At 38.4% G+C, this 12987-nt stretch overlaps 1 protein-coding gene and 1 long non-coding RNA gene across 2 annotated transcripts in view; one reads left to right on the top strand and one right to left on the bottom strand.

The window, feature by feature from the left end:
- LOC141506160 (serine/threonine-protein kinase 32A-like) overlaps positions 1-10889 on the top strand; it is a 105664-nt gene extending 94775 nt beyond the window's left edge. The window contains 2 exon segments of the mRNA XM_074212670.1: positions 8781-8845; positions 9081-10889. Of these exon segments, the coding sequence (XP_074068771.1) occupies positions 8781-8845; positions 9081-9153 (138 nt within the window). The 3' untranslated portion in view covers positions 9154-10889.
- Positions 6664-10159, bottom strand: LOC141506161 (uncharacterized). Its single transcript, XR_012473781.1, has 3 exons — positions 9981-10159; positions 8700-8801; positions 6664-6830 (listed from the first exon to the last, which is right to left on the bottom strand). It is a non-coding gene; the product is annotated as an uncharacterized LOC141506161 (long non-coding RNA).
- Positions 10890-12987: the final 2098 nt, after the last annotated feature.

Here is a 12987-nt window from a genome sequence, read left to right as displayed (position 1 = left end):
AAGGTACTACCATTTTCCTACTCACTAAGGTTCACAACCTCAGAATCAGTTTTGTTTCTTCCTTCTCTCTCAATGCCCCATATCTGAAGAATTGCCAAATATTTTCAATTCTTCTTCCCTCAAACTGTCTCCATCTATTTCTTCCTCCCTACTCAGGCCTTCAGCATTTTTTACCTGACTTATTTTGTCATTTTGGTAGTCTCTTAATTACTTTCCTTGCTTTCCTGCCTCTCCCCTCTCCAATCCATCCTCCACATGGCTGCCAACATAACAATAATAATTAAATTTATATAGTGTTTGCTGTGTGATAAACATTAGACTAAGCATTTTTCAATTATTATCTCATTGTTCTTTACAACTCTGGAAGCTAGGTATTTTGAGATAAGGAAATTGAGGCAAACAGAAGTTAAGGGATTTGCCCAAGGTCAGATGGCTAGAAAAGTGGCTGGATTTGAACTTGAGTCATGTAGTATTCTATCCACTGTGCCACCTAGCTGCCCAGTTACATTATCTTTCTAAGGCACTAGTCTAACCAAATCACTACCCTCCTCATAAACCTTCAATGGTACCATACTCTTTTCTAGGTCAAAATGCAATTTCTCTTGCCTGGCTTTTAACATCCTCTACAATCTGGCTCCAAACTACCTTTCTAGACTTATTTCCTATTGCTCTCTTTAGCAGCTATTCCTGAAACTTGTCATTCCATCACCCACTTCTGTTCCCTGCACTAGAAATGGATTCCCTCCCTATCTTGACCTCCCAAAATTTTTATCTTTCTTCAAGGCTCAACTCAAATATCAACTCCTTCCCAGAGCTTGTCTTGATTTACCCCAGTCTCCTGTCTCAGATTAAATTTTATTTACTTATGTTTGCATATCAGCAGTCTCCTCAGGGAAATGTAAACTCCTGAAGGACAGACAAGGAGTTTTATTTTTGCCTTTGCATTCCTAGAGTCTAGCACCATGCTTTTCATAGAGCCTAAGGCACTTAAATAAAAAAATCATATTGTTCAGTTGAGATGACACAGTGCCTACCCTTGAAAAGCACAAGGTTTAAGGAATAAATAAGACAGACATATAAAACATAACTTCTGAATGATACAAAAGCCCTGCAAAAGCTCCATGATAAGAAATAACAGAAATAACAAGAAGAAAGAAATTAGAAATAATCCCTTAAAACTGTATAGTGCTTTAGATTTTTAAAATGCTTTTGTTTCTGATGTCTCATTTGACCCTCACAATACCTCATTTGACTTCATAACACAGAGACTCACCCCTGGGTTACTAGAGTCAGCTCAAACTAGCTGGGAAACAGATTGTTAAATGTTCATTGGGCATTTACATCCTGGAAATTGAAAAATGCTATAAATGATTTGATCTATTTTTATATTGATTGTCTAGACTCAAGAAAGTGATTGAAAAAATGTTAATAATACAGATAAGGGCCAGCTAGGTGGTACAGTGGATAGAGCACCGGCCCTAGAGTCAGGAGTACCTGAGTTCAAATCCAGCCTCAGACACTTAATAATTACCTAGCTGTGTGACCTTGGGCAAGTCACTTAATCCCATTGCCTTGCAAAAATAAATAAATAAATGAATGAATGAATGAATGAATGAATGAATAGCAGAATGAATAAATAAATAAACAAATAAACAAATAAATAGTGCAGATCAGGTTTAAATGTATGAGTGGAGAAGTAATTGTTAAACCGATACTAGCCCATACCCACTTACAATGAAAGCTCTTTGGCTCTTCAGTAAATTTTAAAGATTGTAAAGAGGTCTTGTTCAATCAGCCTCTGTGCTGTCCTAAATAAAAATGAATGTTGGTGGAAAGCTGGGAGAGGGAGCCAACTATCAAATATAGGAAATCCATAGTGTTTGCCTTGCCAGTTTAGTTTGAGAAAGGGCTTCAATATTTGGTACCTTATCCTACCAGTTGCTCTTCAAAATCTTCCTAAGATAATTTGCATGGAAGTCATTCAGTACAATGGCTGGGTAGTCCTTCAGTTTGGCAATCTAATACCTCTTCTCTCTCACACCTTTACTTTGTAGCCTGAGCTAGCTCTGTCAAATGTATGCTTACCTAAAAAACTATTTTATGAAGAACTCTCACAAGGCAATTAAGTGTTCCTATAGTGGTCAGAAAAGGTGATACAAGATCTCTCTTAAGATTGCATGACATGAGGTGGCTAGGTGGTGCAGTGGATAGAGCACCGGCCCTGGAATCATGAGTACCTGAGTTCAAATCTGGCCTCAGACACTTAATAATTACCTAGCTGTGTGGCCTTGGGCAAGCCACTTAACCCCATTGCCTTGCAAAAAAAAAAAAACCCAACCTAAAAATAAAAACGATTGCATGACATGATAAACAGTGGTCCAGGATCTCCTAGCATGACATGCCATCATCAGAAAAGGTGCCATGCTCTATGAGCAAAGCAGATTTGAAGCATCTCAAAAGAAAAGGGAGATGCAGAAATTTAGAGAATCCACCCCAGATGTTCCCTTGGAATATTTGTACCCAACCTGTGGTAGAGACTTCCAAGCTTGTATTGGTCTGATCAGCCACAGCTGCATACACTGTAATTTGACTCTAACATAGTGATATCATTTTGATTGTCTTCAAAAATGAAGGACAATAACCAAAGCAAATAGACATATGCCAAGGTCAAAAAGCCAGGATTTGCTCTATCCTATGTTATTTTCTACAGTTAATGGGGCCATTTTCCTGGAACTGAACTGAAAATCTGAATCAAAAATCTCAGGGTTTGTCTTTAGCCACCAGCTTCACATGGGAAGGATTAAAACTCCCTGTGATGAGCTCTGGCTGCATTCTCCACTACTTAAGGATTTTTTCAAAAACCCCAACAGTTAACAGGAGAGTTCAGATTTAAGCCATGAATGTGAAAAGGAGGCCAGCAACCCAAGCGTGAACATTTTAGTGGCATTCAGCTGTCTCCTGATACCCAACCTTTGAACCTTTGTTCTCAGCTACAGGAGAAAGAATCCCAGCCTAAGGAACTTTTACTATGCTAGAATAGTTTACCTTCTCCCTGCTCCCTCCAGTCCCCCTCAACAGAATTATAATAGGCACTCTCACCATGATTCTTTTTCATTCAAATTGAGTAAGTCTCATAATTTTTCTGATTTCAATTTCCTAGTCTATAAAATGTAAATTCATATCTTAAAGGGTTGCCACAAGGTTCAAATAAGATGCTATGGGAAGTGCTTGGCAAACCTTGAAGTGAAGGGAACTATTAGTCATAATAGAATTACAGAATGTCAGAGTAGAAAGGACCATCAGGTCATTTTCATCAGCACCTTTATTTTAGAGGCCAAAAAAAGGCCCAGAAAATGATTGCCTAAAATCACTCAGTTAGCAAATGGCAGATCTAATATTCTTTCTATAATGGCAATATAGCTTATTTTAAATAGAATGTTTATGATTTACAAAATACTTTACATATATATACTTCATTTGATTCTCACAATAACTCTCCCCACCCAAGGTAGAAACCACAGGTTACCCTGCTCTTCATTTCTCTGATGGGAATCTTTGTTGTTGAGTAATTTCAGTCATGTCCAACTCTTTGTGACCCCATTTGGGGTCTTCTTGACAAAGATACTAGAATAACTACCCTAATCCTCATTCCTTTGATGGGGATTTTTGCTGTTGAGTTGTTTCAGTTGTGTTGACTGCACATGACCCCATTTTGGGTTGTTTTGGTAAAGATATTAGAGTGGTTTGCTATTTCCTTCTCCAGTTCATTTTACAGATGAGGAAACTGAGGCAAACAGCCTAGTGACTTGCCCAGGGTCCCACAGCTGGTTTGAGGCAGAATTTGAACTTTCATAAAGGTGAGTTCCTGATTACAAGCCCAATGTTCCATCCACTGAGACACCTCATTTCCCTTGAATGGAGATACTAAGGCTCAGAGATGACTACCCAAGGTTATCCAAGTTAGTAATTTCAGAGGTAGAAAATCAAACTCAGGTCTCTTCTGATTTAAGTCAATCATTCAGTGAATTTATTAAGCACCAGCTTTGTGCAGGTACTATGCCATGCATTGGGCAAAAGACAGCTCTTACTCTCAAGGAGTTGACAACTGAACATTCAAACAACTAAGTCCAATTAAGCTATATACAAGAAAACCTGAAATATTTTCTCTACTGCATCAAGCTATCAACATCAAAGATTCCCTATTGCACAAAAGGCTTCATTTTAGTAAATTAAAGAAGTATCTTTGACTAAATTCTTCTGTTAAAAAGAAAAGACTTTTCAATCAATAGGTGTCCTCATTAAGGAAAAATGCCCTCACCCCACCTTCTTGTGTGTATATATGAAAAAAATCTCTAAGGTCAGCCACCTTTATGAACTGTTGGAGCAGTTTGAATATTTTATAGTATTCACACAAAGTGGATTTTTTAGAAAACATATTTTAAGGTCTTGCTATCCCCATAACCTATAATCCCACACTGCCTTGAGTTGTCACTTAACTCTCTTTTATATTTGTCTCTCCAAGTTTCTTGATGGCAAAGACTATGTCTTCTAGTCTATCTTTGTATTCTCCACTGAACACAAGGATCCCAGGGGTCTGCAGAGACTAGACAAATACTTGTTAAGTGAAGGCCTTGGAAGCATCTTCTTCCCCTCCACTGAGATTCCCCATCTGCTTTGAAATGTGTATATGAAGTGGAGAATCTGCACTTTAGACAAAAAAAGATATTTGAAGGAAATGATCAGTGACCCCAAATCAAATACAAGAGATCTCATAAGTTTAATAAGTTTAAAAACACACTAGCTGAAATTGTTAACAATAATCCACATATACATAATGTCTTACATTAGCAAAGAACTGGATACATGTGAATTATTACTATCCTTATGCAATAACCCCTGGGTTTCTTCTACTGCACATCTTTAGATTGTATAGGGTTTCAGTGTATAGTAATTAAAATAAATTAAAAATTAATTTAAAATAAATTTTGTTCTCTAACAGAAGTCTTTCCCCCTTCCATCCTCTATCCCGACTTACACTGCAAATGGCTTTATCATGTCTTTCCGATCATAATTTGCTTCTCTCTAGACATTGATTATAATTTTTTAAGGTTTTTGCAAGGCAAATGGGGTTAAGTGTCTTGCCCAAGGCCACACAGCTAGGTAATTATTAAGTGTCTGAGGCCAGATTTGAACCCAGGTACTCCTGACTCCAGGGCTGGTGCTTTATCCACTGCGCCACCTAGCTACCCCCAACTTTGATTATTTTAAAAAAATTCACATTTAAACTTTGCACAGTGGCAGTATCATAGCCAATGAGGTTCATCCAAGCTGCAATTATTTTAAAAAATTTTAAGAAATTAAAAATTCATACTTTAAAAAATTCATAGGAAGACAACAATTCAAACCCTTTGTCCTCTGTTCCAAATCATGTCATCTCCCTCACCTCCATATAATTTCTTTCTGAAATTTAGATCACAGAAATGGATTTAGACTTAGAAGGATCCACAGAAATTATTTCATCCAACAGCCCCTCCATTTTACAAATGAGGAGACTGAGGCCCAAGGAGGTTAAATCACTTATTCAAAGTCAGAGAAGTAGTAAATGGCAAAGTTGGGACTTGAATCCAGGTCTTTTGCCTCCAAAAGAATTTATCTTTCCACACAGTCTAGATATCACCAGATTGATAAAAACTTCATTTAATATATCCCAGTTCCTCTTCATTTCCAGGTACCAAATCGTTATTCCCTGGCTTGATTGGTAATTTAGTAATTTCTTCAACCACATTCTTCCTTTTACTCTCATCGGATCTTTTAAATTTTAAATTTTATTTCCTTTTTTTTCCCCTAATATCCTGGATGTAGAGCTTAAAGGGACCTTAGAAGTCTTTCTACTCTCCTTTCCCACTCCCCTCCCTCTCTACTTTATAGGAAGAAAAGAAACATTTATTAGGCACTGTGCTAAGTACTTTATAGATATTACCTATTTGATTCACACAACTCTGAAAGGTAAGTGTATTATTATCCCCATTTTGAAAACTGAAGCAGAGAGAGGTTAAATGACTTCCCCAGGGCAAGTAAGTGTCTGAGGTCAGATTTGAACTCAAGTCTTCCTGACTCCAGGGCTGGTGGTCTATCCACTGCACCACCTAGTCTGGTTCTCCCTTCACTGTGCCATCTTAGTTGCCTTTGTCTATAGATCAGAAAACTGAGAAACAGAGAAGTGATTTGCCCAAAATCACATGAGTAATAAGTAGCAAGCAGGATCTGACCCCAAGTCTAGTACTACTATTTCCACTACATCAGGCTACTTTTCATGTTTCCTCCCTTTTTTGTTTTGTGTAAAGTCTGACAGATCTCTTTCTTAACTGTATTCACCCTTCCTCTTCTTCTTAATACTCATCTTAAAAAGACTTATAATAACTCTAAGAATCTTTCTTTGTTGCTTCTCCCTTCTCTGCTCAGTGTAATCCCCACAGCCCACCTGTCTTTTAACTAAATCACATTTTGGAATCTAGTGAGTATAGTTTTTTGTCTCTAGAATTTCTCTTTTAGTTTCATTCTGACAGGAAAGTCAGTGGATGCTCTAATAGGCTTTTGGGCCTGTTGCTAAGAATCAGATAAGAGATTGAGTTGGGTAATCATGATGACCAAACCTTACCCACTTAAAGAGAGGAGGCAATGGACTTCCCTCCCTTGACAAAGGTAGAGGTCTAAGGATGTATGCCATCACATATATTATCAGACTCAGTTGGAGTTTTGGTTCGTTTTGCTGAATAGCTTTTTTCCCTTCATTTTTATTCCTTCTTGGAAAAGATGCTACATTTATAATCCTGTGTAGAAAAGAGAAGAGAAACATATTCAAAAATGAAGGTCATATAAAAATAAAAGATCTCAATATATATTTTTAAAGAATAAGAAGTTAGCAAAGGATAACTTCTCAACCAATCACTCTCTGAGGGATAACTTGAGTCCCCAAAAGTAATTTAGGGAAAACTTTTCTGGTAAATATTTTTTTGCTCTGGGACTCTCATTCCTCCTGGGTCCTGTGTTTGTTGACCACTTCTCAAGGTTAAGTTCTTTCAAACAGGTCCTTTATAACAGCAACACAGTCAGACAGAGTTAATAGCTGTTCACTGGAGCCAAAGTACACTTAAGAGTCCCTGATGAATAATTGTCACACTGGCTGGAGTGAACAGTCAGACAGAATTAAATGTGATCCAGAAGGAGAAAGAGATTGTTCAGGTCACTCAGTAGAACGTCTGAACCTTTCACCATGGGATAGGAAATACATCGTGGGCAGGGGGTCTGCAGGAGGGACCCTCACATGCTGCCTCTTGTGGCCTCATTTCAGACCCATTTTCCTCCAAGACAGTTATTATTTCTGATTTCATCCTGGGATAAACAGCTGATGGTCACTTTACTGAAGCCCATTGCTGACCAGGTTAAACCACCACCTAAACAAATCTTTGCAACTCAAACTAGAGAGGTTGTGAAGAGTATTGCTTCCCTTTTCTTTGCCAGATAGGAGGCTATATAATGCTAATTTCTACCCTCTGCTAGGATCTTGGTTACTTCTCTTTGATATAGCTGCCTAGCCGCTTCTAGGCTTTCTCTTGGGGGCTATGGAAGGGACAAGGGAGGGTAGGGCCAGGATCTCACAAAGTTGGATGCTACTCAAATCGTCTATTCAAAAAAAAACATAATTCAAGTTCTCCTGGAAAATTTAATATTTAAATAGATGTGGTCATGATTTCGGGCTAAGGAATAGGCAGTGTGGAATAGTGAAAAATGCGCAGAGGTCCTGTGTATAAATCTACCACTTATTAATTATTTATGAGACTGGGAGGAAAGTCAGTTTCCTCTCTGAACTCAGTTTCTTCTGACAAGTGAGGATTTGGGACAAAGTAATCTTTTTTTAAATTTATTTTTATTAAAGATTTTATTTGAGTTTTACAATTTTCCCCCCAATATTGCTTCCCTCCCCCCACCCCACCCCCCACGGAAAGCACTCTGTCAGTCTTTACTTTGTTTCCATGTTGTACCTTGATCCAAATTGGGTGTGATGAGAGAGAAATCATATCCTTAAAGAAGAGAAGCCTAAGAGGTAACAAGATCAGACAATAAGATATCTGGTTTTTTTTTCTAAATTAAAGGGAATAGTCCTTGCACTTTGTTCAAACTCCACAGCTCCTTATCTGGATACAGATGGTACTCTCCTTTGCAGACAGGGGACAAAGTAATCTTTAAGATTTTTTCCACCTTTCTATTTTTATAAATAGGGACAGGGACTAGACCTGTGACTTTATTGATAGAGAAATTCTCAGATGAGGAAGCTCCTCTACCAGTACAGGTTGGTACCTTCCCTACGACTGCTAAGGGTTGACTAGATCCCTGAGGGTTTAAGTGATTTGTCCATTGTCAGAGGTGGTATCTGAACCCAAGTCTTCCTGTTTCTGAGGACATAGAGGCTGCAGAGGTAGGTATCATAGGTGTCTATTATCTTTTCCCCATAAATACTTCCTGAATTTATCATCTTTGACCAAATTAGAGTTCTTGAATTCATATTCTAGCTGATATTTACCCCCTACATGATCTTGGGTGAGTTACTGACCCTCTGGTTTTGTTTCCTCCTCTGCAAAATAAGGGGGTTGGTTAGATGATCTCTGCTGGCCCTTCTAAATCTAAGCCTCATGACTTACATTCAAAGCACTTGGGAAATATGATGATTGATTGTGGAGTCTGTCTGCTAACCTTTCTTTTTTCTTATTTCCACCGATCAGACTTGCCTTCTTCAGGAGCACCTTGAATCAGTTCAGAAAGAATTCATTATTTTCAACAGAGAAAAGTAAGTCACTCCAAAAAAAAAGCCAAAGTCTAGTAAATTTGAGAAATGTCTCAGCTAGAGCTTCTCACAGAACCAATATTTTTACCAACTGGTCATGCTTCTCACCTCTGCCATCCATCGGTGAGGAAAGCAAAGGCACTATTAATCCTTCAAAACATTCATGAGTTTGTTTTTCATTCATGTATTTTCTTTTCCCTTTCAAGACTTAAAAAACTTTTTCTCTTTTTATCTTAAGGGTAAGAAGGGAACATAATGAGAAGCTGGCACAAACCAAAGACCCAGAAGATGGTCAGAACAACAACCTGTGAGGTCTGCTCCATCCTCTTTCCACACCATTAATGGACTGTTCTGCTCATGGGCTCTGTGCCTATGCTTTTGAATCTTTCATTTAGAATGCTCAGATGGTAGTTCTCACCAGCTCCCACCCTACTTACAAATATCCAACACATTGTGGCAGAGCACTAGACCAGAAGCTGGGAGACCTGGGGTCTAGTCCCAGTTCTACCACTAATCGATTTGTGTGACCTTGGGCAAGTCATCTCCTCCTCTCTGGGTTCAGGTTCCCTCATCTGTAAAATGAGATAATCTGTTGAAGATCCCTTTTAGCTCTAATAGTCTATGATTCTAGATAGAGTTAGGGTTTATGTGTTAGTGTAGTGCAAAGAAAGATCTGGGTTAAGATCCTAGCATTGTATGAGCATTGGAAAATGTGTTTCCCTTTCTGACTTTCTGTGGATAATGGGGATAATAATATTTACACTATCTATATAAGACCTACCTCACAGGGTTGTTGTGAGGAAACCACTATATAGTGAGTTCTTATTGTAGTTAATTCCCTTTCCCCTTTTTGCTACACTGTGGAAAATATAAGGTTTGCAGTGAGGTCCTTCCATCCTAGAAAACTAACAAAAAGTGGTTGGAATGCCTTAGTTTATCTGAGCATAAAATACAAAATTCTGTCCTGGCAAAAAAAAGAATGGTACTAAATTAACCAGAAGGATCTATGTGAAGAACTCCCAAGAGAGGAGCCTTCTCACAGTAGCAGGGTCCTTTAGTTTAATTAGGTCTAGATGTTATCTGGTTAAGTACCAGAAAATACTAGAAAAGAAAAATATCAAATATTAAATATACCTACCATTTTGTGGCAACATATGGGAAACCTGAGCTAATGTGTAGAGAAGAAGTTTGATCTGTTGTCTTGTAGGATGTATCCTTTCAGTGTGCAGGATGAACAAATCAAGACATAAAGAAATACTGATGGTGCCTCTTTCTTGCTAAATTCATCAAGGCAAGTTGATATCTGATCAGTGGAGCAGCCATCTGGGAGTAGAATGTATAAAATTAGGGCCTATGAGAAAGCCAGCAATGGCCATTAGAGATGGAAAGAGGTAGAAAGTGAGAGTTCTAGCTGACCTCACTCCTCTAAAACCTATAGACATGAAAAGGTGGTTTAACATCTACTTAGTGTTTACAGCTTCCAGTGCATTGAACTAATAGGCCTTAAGCTTCAGCAGTGCTAAGAAGTGTCTCTTTTTTGCCATTTAAAAAAAAATGAAGTGTATTTGCAAGAAGGTAGCACAAATACCTATTTAAACATTTGTAAAAACAACCAACAAAACACCACCCACCTCCACCTCTTGTATTCTCCAAATAAATCGCTCTGGCTCTCATTGACTGGCCAACAGTAAGTCCCAGCCCAAGCCTCCCTTCATTATAGTTTGGGTCCTGATGGCTCCGAATGAGTATAAATAGCAATTTTTTCTGTTTTGGCCAGAAATCCTTAGGGTCTTCCTTTCCCAGATTGTTGGGGTTTTTTTTTGGACTAGGTAAAAGAGCCTTTTTTTGACCTCATTTATTATCTAGCCTTAGTCACTGAATGGGCTTTGCCTCAGTCAGAGTAAGACCTAGGAAAGATCTTTAATTAAAAAGGTCACTGTATCTAGGCCCATCTCCCACAGTCCTGATCTCTCTCTCTCTCTCTCTCTCTCTCTCTCTCTCTCTCTCTCTCTCTCTCTCTCTCTCTCTCTCTCTCTCTCTCTCTCTCTCTCTCCACACACACACACACATATAATCTTGCCACTAGACCCAAGTGATGTTGGAGGAGAGAATGAGGCTGATGACTTTGCCCAGCCCTCACTTAAATCCAATTCACTTGTAAGTCATGGCATCACCTTCCTGATGTCATGGTCCACAACAGCAACAAAAACAACAATCCCTTCCAACAACAAAGTACATCAAGTATGTAAACCACTATGAATGGGATCTCTTATTCAGGCAGCTCTCTTCAAACACCAGCCCTTGTCCTAATATAGCCTGATCTGCTGGAGACTGGAATAAAGTCATCAGCAAAGAGAAAGAGACCAGGAGAGACTTGTTCCGAAGAGGAAAGGCCAAGAGTTTCCATGGTCGTTTGTAATTCAAGCCAAACTATGTGTTTTGGTTACTCTGACTCAAGCCCCAAAGGTCATAGACTTTTTCTTCCCTGTCACACATTTCTTCTTGGCTAAACAGTCCGTTGAAAGAACTTCCTAAGGGATATTTTGGGAAAAAACATCTTAGCAAAGGGAAGGAAGGCAAGGCATTTGGCTCATCTTCCACTGACATGTCTAGTTCATGCACCAGAAAAGGAAAAGCATCCTTAATTCATATTCCTAATTAGCAAGTATTTATTTCTAATAATAAGTGACATATGGACCTAGAATAATGCCGTTGATCTTTTAGGAACTGAGATTCCCTAGCTGGACCCTGACAGACCCAGATGAGGCAAAAAGCCCTTACTTGCCTGCTTAGACATTTGTTTGCCAACAATAAAATGGAAGCTTTGTCTGTATTGGTATTGCCTCCAAAAAACTGGAGTAAGAAAGTGTCCTATGAATCTTTCTCATTCTTAAGCTAGTTCAGTCACAGGCTTTTACAAAACTTTTTACCACTTTCTTGAATAGTTACTGTCAACACTGAGGCCCTTCTGTTCTATTCCAAAAATTAACACCTTCCTGAGGCTGAGGCAAATGTACCTACAATTACTTATATTCCATTAGAATGTAAGCTCCCTGAAGTCAAGGGATATTTATTTTATTTTTGTACCCCCCCCCCCGTGATTATGCTGTTGACTAGCACATAAGAGGTATTTTAATTGACTTAAACTGCATGACCCTAAATTTTTCAAGGCCTACTATTACCTGATTTATGACTCCTTAAACTTGAATCTGAGAGCTCCAGTCTTGGAAAAGAAGGGGATCTTGGCATATGTTCCTGAGAATGGTATTAGTTTTGTCCTATCATCTCCAATCATCATTGTAATTACATAGTAAGAATTACTATGTTTATAGGGTTGGAAGAATTTTTTTTCTTAATAACACTGTTTCTATGGACTTTCTGCCCCACAGAATGCATGTTGACATAAGCAATATGGGTAGTGTAGAGGGGGCACGCTACTAACAATAGGCTTGGAATCTTGGGATCTAAAATCCAGGCCAATGGGCCATGACGACTTTAAAATACTAAAAAAGCCCAACTAAGACCAGAGATTATGGCTTGAACCCAAAACTTAAAGGGCAATGGAAAGAATGTTGGATTTAGAATCAGAAGACCTGGGTTTTGAATCCTGGCTCTACTATTTATTAGCTGTATTACCTCCAAAAGACAAGTAACTTCCCCTCTTTATTCCTTATCTCTAAAACAGTGATACTGGAATAGATGGTTCTGAAGTTCATTTCACTTCTAAAATTCTATGATTTTGTAAATACCAACCTTGCTGTAGCATTTTTGTTTACTGAATGCTTCCATATTCACAACCAGTCTGTGGAGTGGGCAGTATGATTATTACCATTCTCAGTTGGTGGATGGAGAAATTGTGTTCAAAGAGCTCAAACAGTCATATAGCTAGCAAGTATCCCTGGTGGAACTCAATCCCAGGTTTCCTGATTCCAAGTATAGCATTCATTCCTCTAAAGAGAGGGCTAAGATTAATTACAAATTACCAATTAATGAATTAGAGTAGTTAAGCAGTTCTTTGTGGGAGAATTGTCACTCATAGTTGTAAAAAGTGACTACTATTATCCATCAGATCAGCTCCCTTTGATCATTTGGCAAATTTATAAGGAAGCAAGACAGGTCTTCCAGAGGATTGTCCCAGGAGATAA

The sequence above is a fragment of the Macrotis lagotis genome, chromosome 1 (assembly GCF_037893015.1).
Source record: "Macrotis lagotis isolate mMagLag1 chromosome 1, bilby.v1.9.chrom.fasta, whole genome shotgun sequence".
In the NCBI taxonomy this organism is placed as follows: domain Eukaryota; kingdom Metazoa; phylum Chordata; class Mammalia; order Peramelemorphia; family Peramelidae; genus Macrotis; species Macrotis lagotis.
This window is presented reverse-complemented; position numbering and strand designations above follow the sequence as displayed.